The 22,726-nt window shown below is 37.3% G+C and overlaps 2 protein-coding genes across 4 annotated transcripts in view; both read left to right on the top strand.

The window, feature by feature from the left end:
• The window catches only part of LOC138321895 (GTPase-activating Rap/Ran-GAP domain-like protein 3), a 128,336-nt gene that overhangs the window by 39,015 nt on the left and 66,595 nt on the right, over nucleotides 1–22,726 (top strand). The gene's annotated exons all lie outside the window — the stretch shown is intronic.
• LOC138322543 (apolipoprotein D-like) lies at nucleotides 5,034–10,744 on the top strand. Its single transcript, XM_069266557.1, has 5 exons — nucleotides 5,034–5,756; nucleotides 6,919–7,049; nucleotides 8,579–8,664; nucleotides 9,283–9,372; nucleotides 10,276–10,744. Exons 1-5 carry the CDS (start codon nucleotides 5,637–5,639, stop codon nucleotides 10,407–10,409), a joined length of 561 nt encoding a protein of 186 aa, XP_069122658.1. The 5' UTR covers nucleotides 5,034–5,636; the 3' UTR covers nucleotides 10,410–10,744.

Below are 22,726 nucleotides of genomic sequence, written 5' to 3'. Positions count from 1 at the left end.
AGAAAGTTAAACTTTTCAATGGTGGTGGTGTAAAGTAAGTAACTTTTGGAACTGAAGACAAATACTTGTCTGTTCCTGTTTTTGATAGAGAGAAAATACAATTTGTCAGCGGTGTAGCATCTTTAACCAATTAATTGCGTGTGTGAATGGGAAGAAACAGTATTGCCTTTCCACGACAAAGCCGCCATCGGGTGAAATATCGAAGTCAGGACATTATAGAGAAAACTCGCTCAAGGAATGCATTAAGACATATCGTAGGATTATGGTTTTTAAAACATCGATTAGAAAAGTTTTATATTAGAAGATTTTAGTTGTCAAAAGATAATAAAACAATATTGTTTTGATATATAACATTAGTGATCGAATAGACTCTCCGGCTCATCTTCGATAATTCTCTGACTCTTAAGTAGGTTTTTTAAGGATTTCATTTTTTTTTTCAATTAAGTCGCACAGTTATGCACATGATGCAATCACAAAATCACATTTTACAATATTTTCCAGATACTAAGCGTTTATAGGAAATAGATAAATAAAACAACAAAAAAGATAAAAATGTCATGATAGAGCATGGGAGAATTTCAATCATCCTTAAATTCGTATCGCGAGAAACACTGGATGTGAATGACAGATTGGCGGAGTATACTTCGACAGTTATCCTTTATTCCAAATATTTGATTTCCTTTGTCAATTTTATGGTTTTGTCTGAAGATTATGTCTCTAACAATTCGATTTTCGGCTTCGACTGGGTCATACACTGCTTACATGGAGAAATATGTCTACACGCCGGCGACGTTATCTCCGTTTTGAAAGGTTTATTTACATTTGAAGCTGTTTCAGTATACAGTACGGATATGTAATAATGTCCACATTTTATCATCCACTGTTATTGTTTATATAAATGCGTATCTACTTAAGGCATTACAACCAAATCAATATGTAGTTTAAACATATTTTATTGTCAATACAAAAGACAAAATGATCGGGCAAATGTTATTATAAAAGCTCTCTCTAATCAGACAACTACATACAATGACAAACTATTTTATAGGCAGTAAACACTACAAAAGACAAGATACCCAGACAGTAATGATAGACATTAAATACAAAAACTACTTTTTTTTAATAAAAATCTAAATCCTTTACATGTATGTATCGATGCACGTGTCTGAAAATACTTTGGCTTATATGGTCAGTATGTGGCACCCTATCTCACAATCATACTTTCAAAAAATGAACATTCAAGTTTCTTTAATTACCAAGTAAAATATTTCAATTCGTAGTCCTGATGTTACGGTATTATTCCGAGAAAATATCGACATTGCATAAAAGCCACCTGAGAAAAGGCTTTAATACAGTTTTTTTCTTGGTAGGCACCGAACGTATAACTCTTACTTTTTTTTCAATTCCATGACTTACTGTTGGTTAAAACAATCTTTCATGATGCAGTGTTGTGAAATTTACGATATAATTATTCTTAACAAAAGTTTGCTTTAGACCTTGCCATGAGAATCTCATGTTATCTGTGTAATTTTTGGTTTTAACAGAAGATAATGATGGTAAATGTTATCGATAAACTGATAATACAAAAACGTCCACTTCTCTAAAATATATGATGTAAAACTCGAAATGTCAGCATCAGTGGTCAACTTAACACTTTTTGTACAAGTGTACCAACAGAGAATTAAACTAAGCTACTTATGGAAAATGTATGTTTTACAATATTTCACAATGCCGTTTAAAAAAGTAACATATCCTTTCACATAAATTAAAAGTGAGCGTTTCCTTGGATTTAATACTTGTTTTGCACAAACCCAACGTTCCTTGGACGCAAATTAATCGACGAACAATGTATTTAGGCTCTACAATTTGTATACCCATAAAGTACATGTATGTCCATAGTACTACAAGAAATAATCTCTTTGATCTGTTTGTGGATTGATTTGTATAATAGATGATGTTTCTAGAGGTGAAGACGCTTGATATTCCGATGCGCTTGGTAATTGTATGTAAGCGGTCTATTCTGTACATAATATACGGTTTACATTATTAGGCGGAATTCCGCCATTAGCATCTGTTTGTGTATAATGGCTGCGGATACCAAAAATTAGGGTGTTCTGACATATTAGCAACTAGCCTCTATATTGAACATATCAGTTAAAACCTTAGTGTAGCCACAGTGTACTCTTGCACTGATTCAGGTCGAGATTGTTTTCTCCTGGTACTCCGGTTTCCGTTCGCCATTGTTACGTTTTTAAATGACCCTTGCCATCAATCGAACGAAAAAGTCAAAATAAACCCTATCTTTAGAAGTCGTAAGAGGTACCAAGTGTGTTTAATAAATAGTGTGTGTGTTTGGAATATTACAGGAAAGCGGTGCAATGTCCTGGAGTAAATCATCGTTATGTCGAATGTATATCTTCAATATGTTACTATTCTGTCGCTATCTAACACACCCGGTCAGAGACCCCTCAACACTAACAAGATGTCGTCAATCTGTTTACTGGTAATCGATCGACTATAAACACGTTATATCGTCTCCGCGTCAAACAGCCTGTGGAATATCTAATATCGGTATGATACGTGCTCATCACAATGCTGATCCGTTTTGTGTTTTCTCCGTGACGCCCAGGCATTGTTTCCTAAAATTATATATTACAGTTGCCATTTATGTAACACACGTGTATATTACTGATTCTTGGTTTTCCACACGAATACCCGATAAGTATGAGTTGATAAGTGTATATCTGTTTCTACATACAACCAAAAGTCCACGCATTGTTGTGATAAATGGGGTAAAAAACAAAGCATCAAACATTTTTGTTTTATTTGTTGTTAATAATTATTGTGGCATTTCTAAAGAGCTATATTTATTCAATAATATATACAACAAACAATACTGAAACGTGTTCAACTTGCTTAGGAACTACTTGTTGAAAACGACCACCTGCTTAATAAGACAACTTCTTGGAGTCCAAACGATCAAACATCAGCCTGAAGTTGACGTCCATTGTTTGGTTATGTTACCAATCAGTAGAACCACAATTCATGATTTTAACAATTTTTTTTTTGCAAAAGGGGAATGCAAATACTCAAACCAGCGGTCGTATATTTAAAGTTATACTCAATATTACCAGGGATACACATTATGTACATTTGATGTTTTCCCCTAATGTTTAGATTCTCATTTATATGAATATAATGATCATAATTTACCCGGAAACAACGCCAATGACACATGTATATTACATTTATTCCAGATTTTCCTAACAAACACGGATCTTGTCTGTGAATTTGTGTCTGTTTTGTTTGAAATCTATTAGTACTGGTGTATATGAGAAAGCAAGGTTTGTCCATATAGATATATTACTATTATATTTGAAAGCTTATCATCCAAGCAATTCTATGTGTATGACTTAATACTGACAATATGTGCGATTGCGTGTAAACAAATTATTGACAATGCAGGGGAATAAAATCAGAATATTCTCTTTAAGCATTTTGTTTTACATACCACAATCTTTACTGCGCGTCTTTGTTCGCTTTTAACATCATAATCAATATCGCTACTTACGGCGACGAGAAATTGGACAAAAGAGAATTGGTGCTTCATCATTCTCTGATCTAAAAAAAAGATTTTGAATAAATTCTTTTACGTCTTTCGAAAGCCTGGATTCCAATTCTTTTGACGAGGCTTGACCCGAAACAAAAAATATATATTTAATTAAAACAAAAAAACAAAAACAAAAACTGCAAAACACATAGATGAAGTTTGTTTGTAATGAACATTTGCATCAAATGTACTGTACTTCAAAAAACATTTACCGCATCAGCTTTTAAATGAAATATAGCGTCGCAGTTTCTAACTAACTGATAAAATGGGGTAATTATTTCATAGAAAAAAGAAATCTGATATGTTTGAGCACAACAAACAATAAAACAAAACATTGCATTAAGTATACAGTGACCGCGGTTCCATGGCCCTTATTGGAAATCCGATATAGTTAAAAACAACAAGCAATGAAAACCTGATATTGTATACAGTGTTGCGACCGTGATTTTAGTAGAACTGAACAAAGACTCGTATCATTTTTCAGAAGAAACCATTTTTTAATACCGGTATTCAATCTCTGGTGATCCGGTTACGCTGTGTTAGACATATTATTGGTAGATAATTACGAAAGACATTGTTCATGTTATTGTCAAGAAAATTGAACATAGGACCCAGATACGGTGACTTAGATTTAGACTTAATAGCACAGCAAGATCATCTACAGATGTTGATGCTCTTTGACAAACTTATTTAAATCGCTAACCTCTCAATCGTAAGAGAGATTGAGAAAATGATCTCTATCGAATTAATGAGATTTGCTAGTAAAGCTGATGTTGTGTTTTCTTAATTAGTAAAGGCAATAGAATAATATGAATTTAACTGTAGAATTAGCATATGCATTGCATACATAAATAACCGCACTATGCGACCGATATGCACACATTTGGTTATATATAGAATTGTACATAAGTTTAAAGTAATATAAAGATTATTGATATTGACTGGCCAAAATGTTAAAAATTGACTCTTTGCTTCAGAAATATAGAGATTATTAAAAGCAAATACTTTAACAACATTGATAAGACTATACTGTTTCAATTTTCGTGTTTGTCGTTCTATGCATATTTATATTTTTTCAAATTGCTTAAATCATTGCAAATGAAAAACAATATGTATGATAAGGGTACTGATATCATGTGTCGCATCTTGAATTGGCCATACAGGTATGTTATCACCAATGTAAATATCAAACTTATATTGACAATACTTTCATTTAATTTTGAATTCTTTTATTTTGAAATTACAATCTATACATATTGTAAATATTGTAATACCCAATATGGTGATACTTTGACGGTGAATAACATTAAAAAAATATTCTGATTTGTTATTTACAAAATTTCTACATTGTATATTTATATTTATTATAAGTTTTATTTTTAAACTGCATATAACTAACATGGTAAACCTATAACCTTTTTTTTAAATTTTCTTCCACAAAAGAGTAATCTTCAAGTTAAAGAAAACATCTCCATATACTTGAGTTCGAAATCTCCGTTACAGTCAGTATTTTGTTTTCATTTACCGGTGTTCTATGGGTTCTAAATATGGATGTGTTTTTCTTATTATTGAATGTCTGTAAGGGATATTTTTGTGTAGAGTGCTCATTAGTTCATATACCTTGGTCTAAAAGTAGTATTCCATTGTAATATATTTTTTAATTATACCGATATAGCTTCTATCTGATCATACGCATTAATTATGGCTCATCTTTTATCTTATGACAAATAAACTGACCTTGGACAATGTCCAGCTAATCTGTTTATGTCTGAGACTGATGATATGCAAACAATAAAACTGACCCCTGGTCGGTCATAACTAACCATCAAAGGGTGCACGTGAATAATATATCGCCATGGACGTCTGTGACCGATAATATCCATGTGTAGTCACCTTATCCAAGGTCGACCGATACCCGGTGACCAGACTCTCCGGGCTATATAATTGCCGGCCGAGAAGTATCCTCTTCATCAACATCGTACACCATCAGACGATCATCACTAGGAACTCTTCACAACCATTCGGCATGGCCTGTACTTCTATCTTCCTTCTAGTGGCGGCGATATTCGGCGTCACTTCCGGTCAGATCATAAGTTGGGGCAGATGCCCGGATGTACCTTCGAAGAGGAACTTTGAAATGAGCAAAGTAAGTTTCATGTTGATTTTGACATGTTTTCGTTCTGTTGCTGTAAATTTACTCCTTTTTGGTGGCCATTTAATGTCGTGTTTTCGCGCTATAGCTCATCGTATACTTCTACTCTACAAGTATTAGGCGAGTTTTCGCGACGTTCAATTTTCGCTATTGTTTTACTGTCCGCAATTGACGCAAAAGTTGATCGCATGCAAAAATAAGTTGGAATATCCTACTTGGAATTAAAATTCTTTACCATAAATGCTAAAAGTAAACATCCTATATCTTCAATTCTTCGTTTTCTTTAAGTGGAGGTAATAGACAGTAGTGCTAAAATTAGCCTAATCGCTCGTTAAAAAATTAGCATCTAACGGGTTATTTTGCATTCAGATTTTAAAACTGATATCAGATTAGAGAGGACAAGACATCGTCTTCTGTTTTATCAGTGTAAGGTCAACATCTACTTAAAAATAGAAGTTTATCTGAGGATAAGTGTTACGAGTGTATGATGATACCTATATGTGATAAGTACTCTTGTGATATCCGTCATTAAAATAGACTTCACTATCAAGAGAGCAATCCAATGAGAGCTCAGTTTCACGATCTTTCCTTAACCTTAAGAAGTCTTTAACTTCCATTTCTTCATAGAAAAAGCATTACAGAAGTAATACATGTACTTCTAAGAAAATGAGAAACTTACCTTTATTTAGGTAATGTATTTCTATTGAGAATTTTAAGTTAAGCAACCCTTACAGGTAAAAATGCTACACCGCTGATGAATCGTATTTTTATCTATCAAAAACAGCAGCACAAATTATAATCTTTCTTCAGTTACAAAAATTACTTACTTTACACCATTACTTCCATTGAAAAGTTTCTTATTTAATTTCAATATAAAAAATATTGAAAACAATTAAGTTTGTCCCGGAAAAATTCTCTGTCTCTATGCTCATATGGAATGAAGTACTGATTGTGTATCCATAAAAAAAGCAAAATGAATTATCTTATATAATTTTTGTGTTAGACATGCATTTACATGAGTAAACATCAATCATTGTTCATTTAATGAACATTTTTGATATTATGCTCTATCGGCAGTGGAGCATGCTAAAGGAATGTTCGTGAAATTTTTCCCAGATACCAGACGATGACATGGACGTAACTTTTTTGTTTATAGTATGGCGGGACTTGGTATGAAATGGAGAGTTACCCAGCAGCTTGGTACAGCTCCTCTACAACTTGCGGACATACCTCATTCGCCATGACAGACGACGGCTCCATGGAAATCACATCTGGAGGCTTGGACAGGTTAGTACTGTATCAGACGTATGTTGATGTAGGGAATAGGGACTCAAGGGTCACAACTGGAGTAATACATGTATCTGGGCTTGTCAAAGGTTTACAACATTTTGTGATCTTGTAGGATATCTATCGTTTCTATCCACATGTGAAAATATTTTTCTCTTATATCTAGATATGTTTTACAACAATTTATAAATGTATCCCGCAATTTCGAAAAAATGCATCAGTAAGTTATAAGAAAGCTGTGATTGCGATTCTCAGTACGTGAACATTGCGTGATATTTTAACGCGAATCTCACTATTTGCTTCCTGTATATAGTTAATGTAACCCCCAGCCTGTTTTCTGAATATAAAGTTCAAAAGTTTACGACAAAATAATATTTTTAGTGACGCAGTGCATCACGAGGTTGTATTGCATGAATAGCCATAGACAACATGAGTCTATTGAAAGAGCTAACCACTACTACAGCGGTAGGTTTGATATAATACCACATCTTCTGTAACATCAATTTCTAATATTTAGTCATAAGAAATAATTTTCGAAAACTGATTCTATAGAAAAATTGAAAACAATAATATTGTATGCAAGATCATGCTTTATTTTTTTGCATAACCTATGACCAACACAACAAGTGAATGGACAAGTCTTCGTAAATATCTTTGCTTAATATCTCATGATTTTGAAGGTTTATCTATTTCGTCATTTTTCGCTATGGTTGGTTATACTAGTAATCCTAGAGCGAAATATTTGGCAATGCATTGTGTTTACATGAAATGTATATCGATGATAACATAATAGTAACATGTAGTACAATAAACAATAAGCGAGAGGTCAGAGATGCAAATATGAAGTACAAACTAATATGCTATCTTACAATAGGTGTATATCAGTGAATTGCTTGGTCATGTAATTAAACAGATATCTGATTGGTATACTTGGCACCAAATTTACACCTAAGGAGCGATTCTGTCACGGGTATTGTGATTGTATGTATGCTAATTTGTCATTCGCGTCAGTGGTATGAGCCGTTAATGAAAGTTAACGGTTTAATTACACTTTCATTATAAATCGCTTCGCAGTGATGTTGATTACACACACATTTTTTGTGTGTCATATCTTCATAACATCAAAATATATATTCAAATTAATCCTGAAATGATACACTTAGTCATCTGTCGTCACTATTCTCTTTCAGTCGTATATTTATTCCTCCATAAAGAAAAAATTATATGAACAAATATGTGTATAAGAAATTTGAATAATAATAAATGCAAAGTAATAGCAAATTATGCGAGAAAACACACATTTTAAGGAAATGATAGAACTGGGAAAACAAATAAGATTATAAAAAAACAAGAATTGACATACAAAATAAATAGTAAAAAAAAACCACCAAAATTCTAATTAAAACGTAAAATAGAGCGTAAACATAACAACCGATCAACAAAAATAAGTCATCCTTTTTAGTGTATAATACACCGAATATAAATTACCATTGGACTGAAATAACATACTGTTCCTTATTTACTTTCAGGTCTGGCGAATCTTACACTCTAACTGGATCAGCGTCGATCCCTGATACCAATGAACCGGCCAAACTTCTGCTGCGTTACTCCAGATGTAAGTAATACAACTCGTGTTTATACCATCCGGTAACACCGAACACATACTATATAAACAACAATATTGATATGTAAACAATGAATTAGATTTGTGATTTGACTTTGGCGATTATCATGTGTTTGCGCCAATACTGTTTGAAAACGACAATATAAGCTTAGCGATTTTTTAAAACGCTAATCATATTTAATCATCGATTTTGGTATAGAAGTATACCTGTCTTAAAACGTTGATTTGATATAACATTTAGCAATTGTATAATTAATATAAGATTCTATTTAAGTGGTTATGTTGAGTCAGATCATTGTATGAACATGATATAATAGCAATTTAGCGATAGTATCGTTTTAGTGTCATCCGTCATTATAAACATCATATACAAATTCTAATTTGGAAGTTTTCCAGCTAATCGCGCTTAATTATTATTGCCCTAATCGCACAAACTAATTGATGCCATATGCGGTATTTTTGGTGCATATTAATCACCAATTGCACTTATTGTTTCAGAAAAAAGGAGCAAAAATACATTTTCATTAATATTATGTACATGTACGAGTACAATGGCCTTTATCAAAGTAATTTGACTCGTCCATAAATTATCCTGTTTTGTTGTTCTAGGGTCATCTCAAGATTATCAAGTAGTCGCTACAGATTACAGATCCTTCTCGTTAGTTTACGCATGCGCCAACTACGGATTCTTCCGGTCAGGTGAGTCAAGTTCAAAGTTGATCATTTGGGATCAAAAAGCATTCCTCTGTTATTTAAAACTGTTTGGCGTTTTAAAACGGTTACCAAAATAAAACTAAATAACAAATATGTGGCTTTGCTATCTAGTGTAATGCATAATATTTACAACAATAGCAGAGTAAGGTTTACCAATTTTTTCTAAAGCATTTTAAATGCTTTAAAATTCATGACTTCGACCCGACGTATCGATCAGTTATTACATACCGACAAAAGCTGTTGCGAGAAACAACGACATTTGTTTACTCCACATCTCTGTCACGCACCATTCGATGTTGATTTTATGATGGGCACTACGCTACATAAGCTTCCCTACATCCATTTGAGTTTTGAATTTTGAATGCTTCCTAATGTCCATTCAAAGTAATTAATCGAATATGCTAACCACGACAACATGCTGCGCGTGCATGTACGTTAAAGATTGCAGCGTAAAAGATTTTACTGTCAACCTATATAACACTCTTATTACTCCAGGGGTTTCTATCATCGCCATGAATGCAACGACCCTAGATTATCGAGGTTTCATATAATGTTTTTGTAACTTTTGGTCTTCAAAGTCAGACACCAACATCTTTATAAATATACATTAAGGCTTTGTCGTTCGTACAAGACTATCATATGTCCCAGATTTGATATATAGTTTGTTTGATAGTTGTCGGTCATGAGATCGCTTGCACCAAGGACGTACAAATTGTATATAAAATCTTGCTTGCACTTATGAATTTCTTGGTTCAGTTCTGTTTATCTGGCAGACTTTTCATTTCGTTGCCTTACATACTGTTTTATGGTATAGCATATTCTGGTTTGAGCGACAGGTTCGTTCCAATGGCATGCCCTGCTATAATATACCATTATTTTCTGTTTCAGAAAAAGTATGGTTATTGACAAGACAACCCGGACAAATGAATCCCAGGTCCACGAAACGTGCATACAAGATGTTACGTACTTACGGATTAGACAGTGAACCTCTGACCACTACCTGGACTGACCAATGTAACTAAGCAATAACACGTAATGATCAATCTGTTGACAGTTCATTACAAAGGAATATGATGGCGGACAGTGGATTTGATTTGTAACACAGACTCAGAATAAAACTGCGGGTGTTTTGATTTGATGAAAATGATTGTGGTAAAGAAATGTATTGATGCAATTAAAGTAACATTTCTCTCTTTATAATTCCACATGATTCCTTCCGTAGACCACACCCTGTGGTGTGTGGGTACGGTGTCGTAATAAATCAGTGACTAAAATAAAAATATTTATGACTAATATGAAACTATCTATGACTAAAATAAAACTATTTATGACTAAAATAAAACTATTTACAAATATATACTGACTTTGTTGTAATATAAACATGTACGTGATGTAGATAGAAATGCGAATCTTATGGCAAAAACTTATTGTCTTAAGTTTAAAAGGTGCTAGTTCTGCATCCTCCTTTATCTTTTTTATAGATACTTGCTTGCCGATTTTTAATTGATTTTGATAAAGGTACGGGATATAACATAGGATGAAATAAGAACGTAAGATAGCTTTCAATTTTTTAATGTTAAGATTTGTTGGTATTTTGTCTGATACACGTTTGTATGAACGCCCCAAAGTTTGATATCAGCAATGTTGATCAAAATCATAGATAAAAAAGAATGATACTGTTGCATCAAGTTTGACCATGACGACAGTGGCGCTACAAAGTGTTAGTATAGTAGTAGGGCATTTTGGATTTCAAGTTGTATTTCATAACGTATTCATCAACATTTGTAGTTAAGGTAATTAAGAATTGGTTTTAAAAAGCGTGTTTCATATATATTAGATGTTTAAATATATGAAGTGTATAGCACTCACGAATGCATAAGTGCATGTAATTTCAGCACACCCATTGAGATTGGTTTGCCCCCATCAATATAACAGAATAAAGAATTGTTTAATATAAAGTTGATTACATATTTATAAATCGATATGTGAGTTTTACTAATCCCACATCTTTATGTTACATGAATATCAGCTGTCCGCTTTACTTATGCAATTACATCGCTTATCGTCCCTTATTGTGTTCAAGTCTATCTGAATAAAAAACCCAGTTGATTTCCATGGTAACGAACAGTTTCCAGTGACCATTGGTCCCCAGGGTACCTCTCCGGCGAGATCGATAACATTCCGATTATTGGGATTGATATACCAGTCAGAGATTTACGATGATCAACTCGGCACAGCCCAAAGCACTTATTTCCTGTGTCAAATTAACTGCAGATTGACCTACACTGCTTTTGGTTTTGTGCTCTGATCAGTCTAAACCTGATGATAAGTAGGTTTTCTACTGAAATGAAGTGTGATAAAGGATATAGCCTGCCTTTATACCAGCGGCAGACACCAAGCATTTCCTATAGCCACGAACAATATATCAGCCGCTTTCTCTTATTTCAAAACTTGTAACTATACCAACCACCACTAAAACTTGTAACTATACCAACCACTACTAAAACTTGTTTGGTCTATGACTTGCTGTCGTTGTTTTGCAATTTTTTCTCCGCCTCACGAAGTTTTAAACTTTCCATATTTACTGACTTTTGTAAAGTTCGTATTAGCAAAGATATTAAATCATTATATTTAAATATTGATTTCCCACGTGTACACGTTTAAAATATCTCAGAAGTCTCCGAACTGTTCCGATCACTATTTACAACCACCAACCAATCACTCACACCTTAAACTAATTACCACTATTTGAAACTCAGTTAAAATCAACAATTGCTACTTTTAAAAAAAATACACAAAAAACAAACAAAAACAAAACAACAACAACAACAACAAAAACAATAAAATAAAAAAACACAAAAAAGAATAACTTCTCAAAACCACAAACCACTTCTTACACTCACCAAATACAGCTTACAATCATCAACTACTTCTCATAGCAAACAACCAATGATTTATTATCCGACCAACCACTTCTCATGGCCATCACCTACCTCTTATGGCTTCTCACTACTTCCACCAACAACATTTCGTAGCCTCTAAATGTACCACTTTTCACCCTCACCAATCACAACTTAACAATCACCAAGTACTTCTCACAGCCAACATCAATGCTTTTTTCGACCAACCACTTTGCATGACCATCATCCACCTCTTGTGACCAGTAACAACTTCTCAATACTACGAACTACTTTTTGTAGCCTCTGTCACTTTTCATCACGACCAACCATTTCATATGGCCGCCAACCACTTTTGACATTCTCTAACTACTTAGACCGATGAGTATTTCTGATTACCACTTTACAATTTCCGCATTTACCAACCACTTGAAGATGCTTCACCGCTTGGAAATGGTATTTTCTCTATCAAAAACATGAGAAGACGAATTGTTATTTTTCTTCAGTTGCAAAAGTTACGTACTTTTTGCTAATACTGCGATTGAAAAGTTTTACTTATAATTTTATTTTAAATTAAAAAGATTAAAAATAACTAATTGCGTCTCGAAAAAAATCCATGGTACAACATGTATATCCGATACGGAATGAAGTGCTGATTGCGAATGCAACTAAAGTTCAATAAATTATTTTATATATTTTTTTTTGTGGTAATTAGACATATATATACACAATTTAACCCCAATTATTATTCAATTGATGAGCCTCATTTATGCTCTGTCGGCGGTGCATTTTTAACGGGCCTACTTACTGCTTCTCACGACTACCAACCAACCCAGTTTTTAAAGACACCAACCACTTATCGCAGCCTCCAACCATTCCTCGTGGTCATCGACTTCTTATCTCGACCACTAACCACTTGTTGCGACACTAACCACTACTTAACGAACCTTCCATAACCTAAAATCATCAACAATTTCGTACGGCCACCAACCATTTTTCACACTAATCATCCACTTTCCATAGCAATCGCTACTGAATTAAATCCAACAGCTGCTACTTTCAGCATTCAACCACCCATTACCGTCATGTACTATGAATTACGACCACCGACCACAGCTTGCAACCGCCAACTGCTACATGTTTCACAACCACTAGTCGTTAACCAACCTCACTAACTAACAACTACAAATTCACAGCTACCAACAATCATTTATTGTCACCATAAACAACGGTTAACAAATTACACATATTAAATTTACACTCACCAACATTACATTAATTTATCACAATTAATATAGAATTATTATATGAATTAAAAAGACTATTTGAGTCACGCAGGAGAAAAATATTTGTTTGAAATGTATGTATACGTACATATATTTTCACAGTCATTACATATCAAAAGAAAGTTTATCAATACAGGGGCATGTAGTTGACAACATACAGGAGAAAAAAATTGAATGCCATCTTCGAAACGTCTAAGATAAATTCATGGAAATGCGAGTGAATCAAGGGAGAAAACTCCCAAACATTTAAGAATATTGTAATTGTATGCGAGTTACCTCCCTTGCAACATCACACCTTTTATTTGTGTTCAGTTCCTGCATGATTCCCGATCTCGAGCTGGCTTTTCTCGCTAACAGATTATAGATGATGTCAAACTATTCATTCGAGTGTAGTTGAATTGGCAATAACCCTGATGAGCAGCTAGATGTCTTTGTATCCATGTGAATTGTTGTTTTAAGTCATTATCAATACATATAAAGATAAACCCAGATCACACAGCTGTGATTATTGATATAGAGCGTCGTGCAAATAACTTATCGCTACATTCCCAGTCCTATACATAAGTAAATAAGTATGACAATACACTGACAAAGAGAAACATGAATGTAGGTGGCGCTAATGGAGGGAAATGCCACGTGCGTGATGTGGCGTTAATAAAAGTATTGACCTATAATTAGGAACTCGGTGGTAATCAACAAATTGTAATTAACACGTGTGGTATTAACGCAGCCTACATGTAGACTATCATGTCTCCTACTACTGTAGTATATACTGTACTACGACTCGATCAATACCAGTTACCGACTAGAAATTCATCAAACAAGCACGAGATGCGCATAGAAGACGTCTGCGGTTCATTAAGTTGAGCGGATATGACGTCACATTTGGTCCCAAGAATTGTGTCAATCTTTCCCAGAGTTCATTGCGGTCCCATAATGTTTGGATGAGGCAGCGCAATAAACCATGGGAGCATTTTCTACGAGGAAACATTTAAGTCTACATTATCAATCAGTCGTGTTTTATCCAAAAGAATCGCTCGAAACGTTTACTTTAAACCATCTCTCTTTTGTGTGTGTTATTTATTTTCGTGAATTTCGCGATCAAGGTAAGTTCGTGAAAGTTTATCTCCGCGAACTGAGATCTACCAAACTTATTTTGAAAGGTATTTCCATTCAATTTCAAATCCGCGAAACTTGATCTCCGCAAATATTATCTAAGTTTGAAATTGCAAAAATTTATTCGCCGCAAAAGAAAGTTTTTACTCAGAAAATGTATAGAATTGTAGAATACTTGACAAAAACCAACACGTTCGTGGGTGCTGACAACGTTTTTGTCAGAACCCAATGAGAAAAAGATGTTACTTAAAATGGTATGCCAAGCGTAAATGAGTCATCGTTATCTCCCGAGTAGCTGCAATATTGTAGCTCAAAAGACTTTTTGACAGAAAATGGTGTCGTCTTTAGAGCTACAATTGGTGCCTATTACTGCTAATGGAGCAAAGTAATGATTATGCAAACCATTATAAAACGTTTGTTTGCAGTTTTGTTTGTCGTACTTGTTTGATATCGCTTACCTACTAGGCAATAAAACTGAACCACATAAAACATCAAATTCTCATCGAGGCATTTTTTTTACATAATACATATTAAGGTCTTTCTGAAGGGAATTTATACGGCATGTCCACAAATTGTGAATTTGACGTCTTGTGAGCGGTACGGTAGATATTAAGAATGGTAGTTATGTTTGTTTTGGACAAAAATAATATGTAAATGCATGTATAGGCATAAAATAATTGGAAACCTACAAAAAAGTATAGATAACTATGCCCGAGTGATTTTCAGAGGCAGTGCTCCACTACGACACATAGGGACCAATTCGTACCCGGCTGAAAGGTATAGTAGGCCGGGTACGTATATTCGTTCTATCTCCCGAGCACAGACCGTGGTACCGATCTAGAATGGTGTTGCTCCTTTAAATAAAACAAAATGGAAGTAATCATACACAACGATTCTCAGAGGCATTTAGATATAGTAAATAAATAAAGATAAATTACAACATATATTGGTATGTTGGTGGAAAGTTTCCAAACAATCGCCGTACTTTCCATTCTTTCTATTGGTGAATTGTATTGTTTTCATACCTTTGGGAAATAATCATACAAACTTATTCTAAGAGGTATTTCGATAATCCAACCCAAATGTTAGAATATTTATTGGTATGTCAGTGATTTGTATTGTTTTCACACATCATGTTGCTTGTCAATAAAAGTAACTGTGCAAATAGGATTCTTTATCTTAAGGAGCGATTTATTGCCATGTAACTATGGTAGTACGTTGCCATTACCTGAACTTGGATTTGTATTGTGATGTACAGTTGCCTTTCCATTGAATTGTCGCATGTGTTTGACATCTAATTGTGTTATAAAAGCCTGCAGTAGTCATTTATATATCTACTTCTGTGTTGGGAATTCCTCAACACATGGCAGCTGCCAGAGAATATTAGTTACACAGTTTTTAGTGACCTTGCAAGTTTCTTTGAGACCGAGTATTTTCTCGAATTAAACTATCAAACAGCGTGATGAAGTTATCCCAATGAACGTCATTTGAAATAATACAAAATTTACCATAATGTAATATTTACTTTATCAAATGACTCATGTAGGTTATCAGGGTTAATTTCTGTTAAATAATCATAGAACTAATTTTTGTTGCCGATTTCTGAACATATAGTGTTATCCTCTTGTTGATGACGTGAGGAACAAAGAACGATAACTCTATCATCCAGACCTATTAAGAGACTCTTCTCGCCTAATACAACTTTATCCTATAGAAATATATCATTATTTCGTGTGGCGTGATAATGGCCGTGGTTCGAAGCTTTTTCATCTGGGGATCCGACTGTCTTCAACCACGTATATTACGCAAAACGTGTAATGGGCTCGTATATTCTAATTTCGGTGTAACTACATTTTGTCTGTAGTACTTAAAATGTCTACGGATGAACGTATCGCTTGGCCACCTATCTGCGTACTAACTAACCAAATTCGATTTGATATAAACTGTCTGGCTGTTGGTTGTACAGGAACTATTACGAGATACGTGACTGACAACATGCACAGTAACTTGGTATCGATTAGTTAAGCGGCAAAGACTCTCTGACTTTATGTGTTTTACGTCCGCCTCTCACCAGTAGTGTATTTACCAGACTCACTAGTACTGCCAGAAATTCTGACAAAATCGAAACTGCAAATGGAATGCTTCACTTACACGTGATGCTGTCTCCAGATATGTCGATTTTTTATCATTGTTACATGTTTATCATCCTCCACAACAATTCAAACAATTACAACTTACATCAATCTATCTTCAGATTTATGGTATTGTTACATGTTTATCATCCTCCACAACAATTCAAACAATTACAACTTACATCAATCTATCTTCAGATTTATGGTAATTAATATTATCAGATTTATGGTATTGTTACATGTTTATCATTAGCTCATGACTAAGCTTCATAGACGTGGGTTGGGTTGTCGATTCACTGACTTGAAATTGAAGAAAACATGTAGTAACTATCTTCAGCTGTGTCGATGGTTTCTCATCTGATCCACATGTCCTGTGTCTTCTGCATTTGTATTAAATTCAAAATTGTGTTATGTAATATGTATGATCAACAAGGAAATGTCATGGAATAGAATATATGACAATCATATTCAATTCTTTGATATGCGTGCGATAACGACAAATAACAGTTCAAGCAATTATCTCGTTGTAGTTTCTGTATTGCCTGTGTGATTTAGTGTTCGATTTCCTACTCGATTGATTTTTGATAAGGCGTGCATGGCTATTTAAGAAGGCTACAGGAATAACGGTGTCTCAACATTTCCATCTTATTGACACAAATTGCGATAAGACCCTCACTGCCATTGGAGAGACATGCATGGCCATTGTGGACCCAGAGCACGTGCTGGTCGATGCATTTTACGAATCAATAACTGCGATAATTTTTGTCTGGAAAACGGAAGGACTATCGTATGACTACAGTTGTTGAGATGTTTGGGGAACCATTCCACTGTAACCAATGCGAACATCGACAACCACCTGCTGACCGATAGGTGAAATCACGCTGTGATTAGGCGTATGGATTCCTGGACGAAGAAAGTATGGTTATGAGGAGAAACACATAGTGGGACGTTTGTATGGTAGGCCCTTGATCTTTAGAGGTACATTTGATGATTTGTATGAATAATAACTATTTCCGTAGGCAGAAACACAAGGATGGATTGGAATGAAAGAGTACTATCTAGATCATTGAAGTAGGTTTGAATAGTACATGTACCATGAATGGAGTAGGTATGGATTAGGGTACCACTTGTGTATCCTCAATACTTCAGGGGTTACTTTCACTGACGTAATATCCATCCATGGACTATCTCATAGCGAAACTGTTGGCAATTCAGGAGGGAAAAACCTGACCAGTCGTAAACCTGCAGAAACTTCCTTTACAGGTTACCTTACAGGGAAAGCAATGTCCAACTTCAAAGCACAAAGACAACCACAATAATCCTTCGATGTACATCAAAGGACAAATTACATGTGTCTTCTGTTGCCTCCAGTTTAACTATAGGATTGTGCAGGGGTGAATATAACGTCAGTGAAGGTACACCGGGAGTATCGAGGATGCCACATGTATTACTGGAATAGGTATGGATTAGGGAACCACGTGTATACATATGACTGAGGTAGGTATGGATTAGGGTACCACATGTATGACTGGGGAAGGTATGGATTAGGGTACCACATGTATGACTGGGGAAGGTAAGGATTAGGGTACCACATGTATATACGGATTAGAGAACCACGTGTATGACTGAGGTAGGTATGGATTAGGGTACCACATGTATGACTGGGGTAGGTATGGATTAGGGTACCACATGTATGACTGGGGAAGGTATGGATTAGGGTACCACATGTATGACTGGGGAAGGTAAGGATTAGGGTACCACATGTATGTACGGATTAGAGAACCACGTGTATGACTGAGGTAGGTATGGATTAGGGTACCACGTGTATGACTGGGGTAGGTATGGATTAAGGCACCACGTGTATGACTGGGGTAGGAATGGATAAGGGTACCACGTGTATGACTGGGGTAGGTATGGATTAGGGTACCACGTGTATGACTGGGGTAGGTATGGATTAGGGTACCACGTGTATGACTGGGGTAGTTATGGATTAGGGTACCCGTGTATGACAGGGGTAGGTATGGATTAGGGTACCACGTGTATGACTGGGTAGGTATGGATTAGGGTACCACGTGTATGACTGGGGTAGGTATGGATTAGGGTACCACAAGTATGGCTGGGGTAGGTATGGATTAGGGTACCCTGTGTATGACTGGGGTAGTAGGATTAGGGCACCACGTGTATGACTGGGGTAGGTATGGATTAGGGTACCACGTGTATAACTAGGGGTAGGTATGGATTAGGGTACCATGTGTATGACAGGGGTAGGTATGGATTAGGGTACCACGTGTATGATAGAGGTAGGATATGGATTGGGTACCACGTGTATGACTGGGGTAGGTATGGATTAGGGTACCACGTATATGACTGGGGTAGGTATGGATTAGGGTACCACGTGTATGACTGGGGTAGGTATGGATTAGGGTACCACGTGTATGACTGGGGTAGGTATGGATTAGGGTACCACGTGTATGACTGGGGTAGGTATGGATTAGGGTACCACGTGTATGACTGGGGTAGGTATGGATTAGGGTACCACGTGTATGACTGGGGTAGGTATGGATTAGGGTTACCACGTGTATGACTGGGGTAGGTATGGATTAGGGTACCACGTGTATGACTGGGGTAGGTATGGATTAGGGTACCACGTGTATGACAGGGGTAGGTAGGTATGGATTAGGGTACCACGTGTATGACTGGGGTAGGTATGGATTAGGGTACCACGTGTATGACTGGGGTAGGTATGGATTAGGGTACCACGTGTATGACTGGGGGTAGGTATGGATTAGGGTACCACGTGTATGACTGGGGTAGGTATGGATTAGGGTACCACGTGTATGACTGGGGTAGGTATGGATTAGGGTACCACGTGTATGACTGGAGTAGGTATGGATTAGGGTTCCACAGGTATGACTGAGGTAGGTATGGATTAGGGTACCACGTGTATGACTGGGGTAGGTATGGATTAGGGTACCACGTGTATGACTGGGGTAGGTATGGATTAGGGTACCACGTGTATGACTGGGGTAGGTATGGATTAGGGTACCACGTGTATGACTGGGGTAGGTATGGATTAGGGTACCACGTGTATGACTGGGGTAGGTATGGATTAGGGTACCACAAGTATGACAGGGGTAGGTATGGATTAGGGTACCATGTGTATGACAGGGGTAGGTATGGATTAGGGTACCAGTGTATGACAGGGGTAGGTATGGATTAGGGTACCACGTGTATGATGACTGGGGGTATGGATTAGGGTACCCGTGTATGACTGGGGTAGGTATGGATTAGGGTACCGCGTGTATGACAGGGGTAGGTATGGATTAGGGTACCACGTGTATGACTGGGGTAGGTATGGATTAGGGTACCACGTGTATGACTGGGGTAGTTATGGATTAGGGTACCGCGTGTATGACGGGGTAGGTATGGATTAGGGTACCACGTGTATGACTGGGGTAAGTATGGATTAGGGTACCACGTGTATGACTGGGGTAGGTATGGATTAGGGTACCACAGTATGACTGGGTAGGTATGGATTAGGGTACCACGTGTATGACTGGGGTAGGTATGGATTAGGGTACCACGTGTATGACTGGGGAAGGTATGGATTAGGGTACCACGTGTATGACTGGGGTAGGTATGGATTAGGGTACCACGTGTTTGACTGGGGTAGGTATGGATTAGGGTACCACGTGTATGACTGGGGTAGGTATGGATTAGGGTACCACGTGTATGACTGGGGTAGGTATGGATTAGGGTACCACGTGTATGACTGGGGTAGGTATGGATTAGGGTACCATGTGTATGACAGGGGTAGGTATGGATTAGGGTACCACAGTATACTGGGGTAGGTATGGATTAGGGTACCAGTGTGTATGACTAGGGTAGGTATGGATTAGGGTACCACGTGTATGACTGGGGTAGGTATGGATTAGGGTACCACGTGTATGACTGGGGTAGGTATGGATTAGGGTACCACGTGTATGACTGGGGTAGGTATGGATTAGGGTACCACGTGTATGACTGGGGTAGGTATGGATTAGGGTACCAGTGTATGACTGGGGTAGGTATGGATTAGGGTACCACGTGTATGACTGGGGTAGGTATGGATTAGGGTACCACAGTATGACTGGGTAGGTATGGATTAGGGTACCACGTGTATGACTGGGGTAGGTATGGATTAGGGTACCACGTGTATGACTGGGGTAGGTATGGATTAGGGTACCATGTGTATGACTGGGGTAGGTATGGATTAGGGTACCACGTGTATGACAGGGGTAGGTATGGATTAGGGTACCACGTGTATGACTGGGGTAGGTATGGATTAGGGTACCACGTGTATGACTGGGGTAGGTATGGATTAGGGTACCACGTGTATGACTGGGGTAGGTATGGATTAGGGTACCACGTGTATGACTGGGTAGGTATGGATTAGGGTACCACGTGTATGACTGGGGTAGGTATGGATTAGGGTACCACGTGTATGACTGGGGTAGGTATGGATTAGGGTACCACATGTATGACTGGGGTAGGTATGGATTAGGGTACCACATGTATGACTGGGGTAGGTATGGATTAGGGTACCACGTGTATGACTGGGGTAGGTATGGATTAGGGTACCACGTGTATGACTGGGGTAGGTATGGATTAGGGTACCACGTGTATGACTGGGGTAGGTATGGATTAGGGTACCACGTGTATGACTGGGGTAGGTATGGATTAGGGTACCACGTGTATGACTGGGGTAGGTATGGATTAGGGTACCACATGTATGACTGGGGTAGGTATGGATTAGGGTACCACGTGTATGACTGGGGTAGGTATGGATTAGGGTACCACGTGTATGACTGGGGTAGGTATGGATTAGGGTACCACGTGTATGACTGGGGTAGGTATGGATTAGGGTACCACGTGTATGACTGGGGTAGGTATATATTAGGGTACCACGGTATGACTGGGGTAGGTATGGATTAGGGTACCACGTGTATGACTGAGGTAGGTATGGATTAGGGTACCACATGTATGACTGGGGAGGTATGGATTAGGGTACCACTGTATGACTGGGGAGGTATGGATTAGGGTACCACATGTATGACTGGGAGGATGGATTAGGGTACCACGTGTATGACTGGGGTAGGTATGGATTAGGGTACCACGTGTATGACTGGGTAGGTATGGATTAGGGTACCACGTGTATGACTGGGGTAGGTATGGATTAGGGTACCACGTGTATGACTGGGGTAGGTATGGATTAGGGTACCACATGTATGACTGGGGTAGGTATGGATTAGGGTACCACGTGTATGACTGGGGTAGGTATGGATTAGGGTACCACTGTATGACTGGGGTAGGTATGGATTAGGGTACCACGTGTATGACTGGGGTAGGTATGGATTAGGGTACCACATGTGTATGACTGGGGTAGGTATGGATTAGGGTACCACAGTGTATGACTGGGGTAGGTATGGATTAGGGTACCACGTGTATGACTGGGGTAGGTATGGATTAGGGTACCACGTGTATGACTGGGGTAGGTATGGATTAGGGTACCATGTGTATGACTGGGGTAGGTATGGATTAGGGTACCACGTGTATGACAGGGGTAGGTATGGATTAGGGTACCACGTGTATGACTGGGGTAGGTATGGATTAGGGTACCACGTGTATGACTGGGGTAGGTATGGATTAGGGTACCACGTGTATGACTTGGGTAGGTATGGATTAGGGTACCACGTGTATGACTGGGGTAGGTATGGATTAGGGTACCACGTGTATGACTGGGGTAGGTATGGATTAGGGTACCACGTGTATGACTGGGGTAGGTATGGATTAGGGTACCAAGTGTATGACTGGGGGTAGGTATGGATTAGGGTACCACGTGTTGATGACTGGGGATAGGTATGGATTA

Source organism: Argopecten irradians, chromosome 4 (assembly GCF_041381155.1).
Source record: "Argopecten irradians isolate NY chromosome 4, Ai_NY, whole genome shotgun sequence".
Classification (NCBI taxonomy): domain Eukaryota; kingdom Metazoa; phylum Mollusca; class Bivalvia; order Pectinida; family Pectinidae; genus Argopecten; species Argopecten irradians.
The sequence above is the reverse complement of the archived record's forward strand: the minus strand, read 5'-3'. Positions and strand labels throughout refer to the sequence as shown.

Coding starts and splice junctions, on each gene's coding strand:
- LOC138322543 (XM_069266557.1), top strand. CDS start 5,637: ATGGCCTGTACTTCTATCTTCCTTCTAGTGGCGGCGATATTCGGCGTC. Junction 7,050..8,578: donor ACATCTGGAGGCTTGGACAG/GTTAGTACTGTA, acceptor ATTTACTTTCAG/GTCTGGCGAATCTTACACTC. Junction 8,665..9,282: donor TCTGCTGCGTTACTCCAGAT/GTAAGTAATACA, acceptor TTGTTGTTCTAG/GGTCATCTCAAGATTATCAA.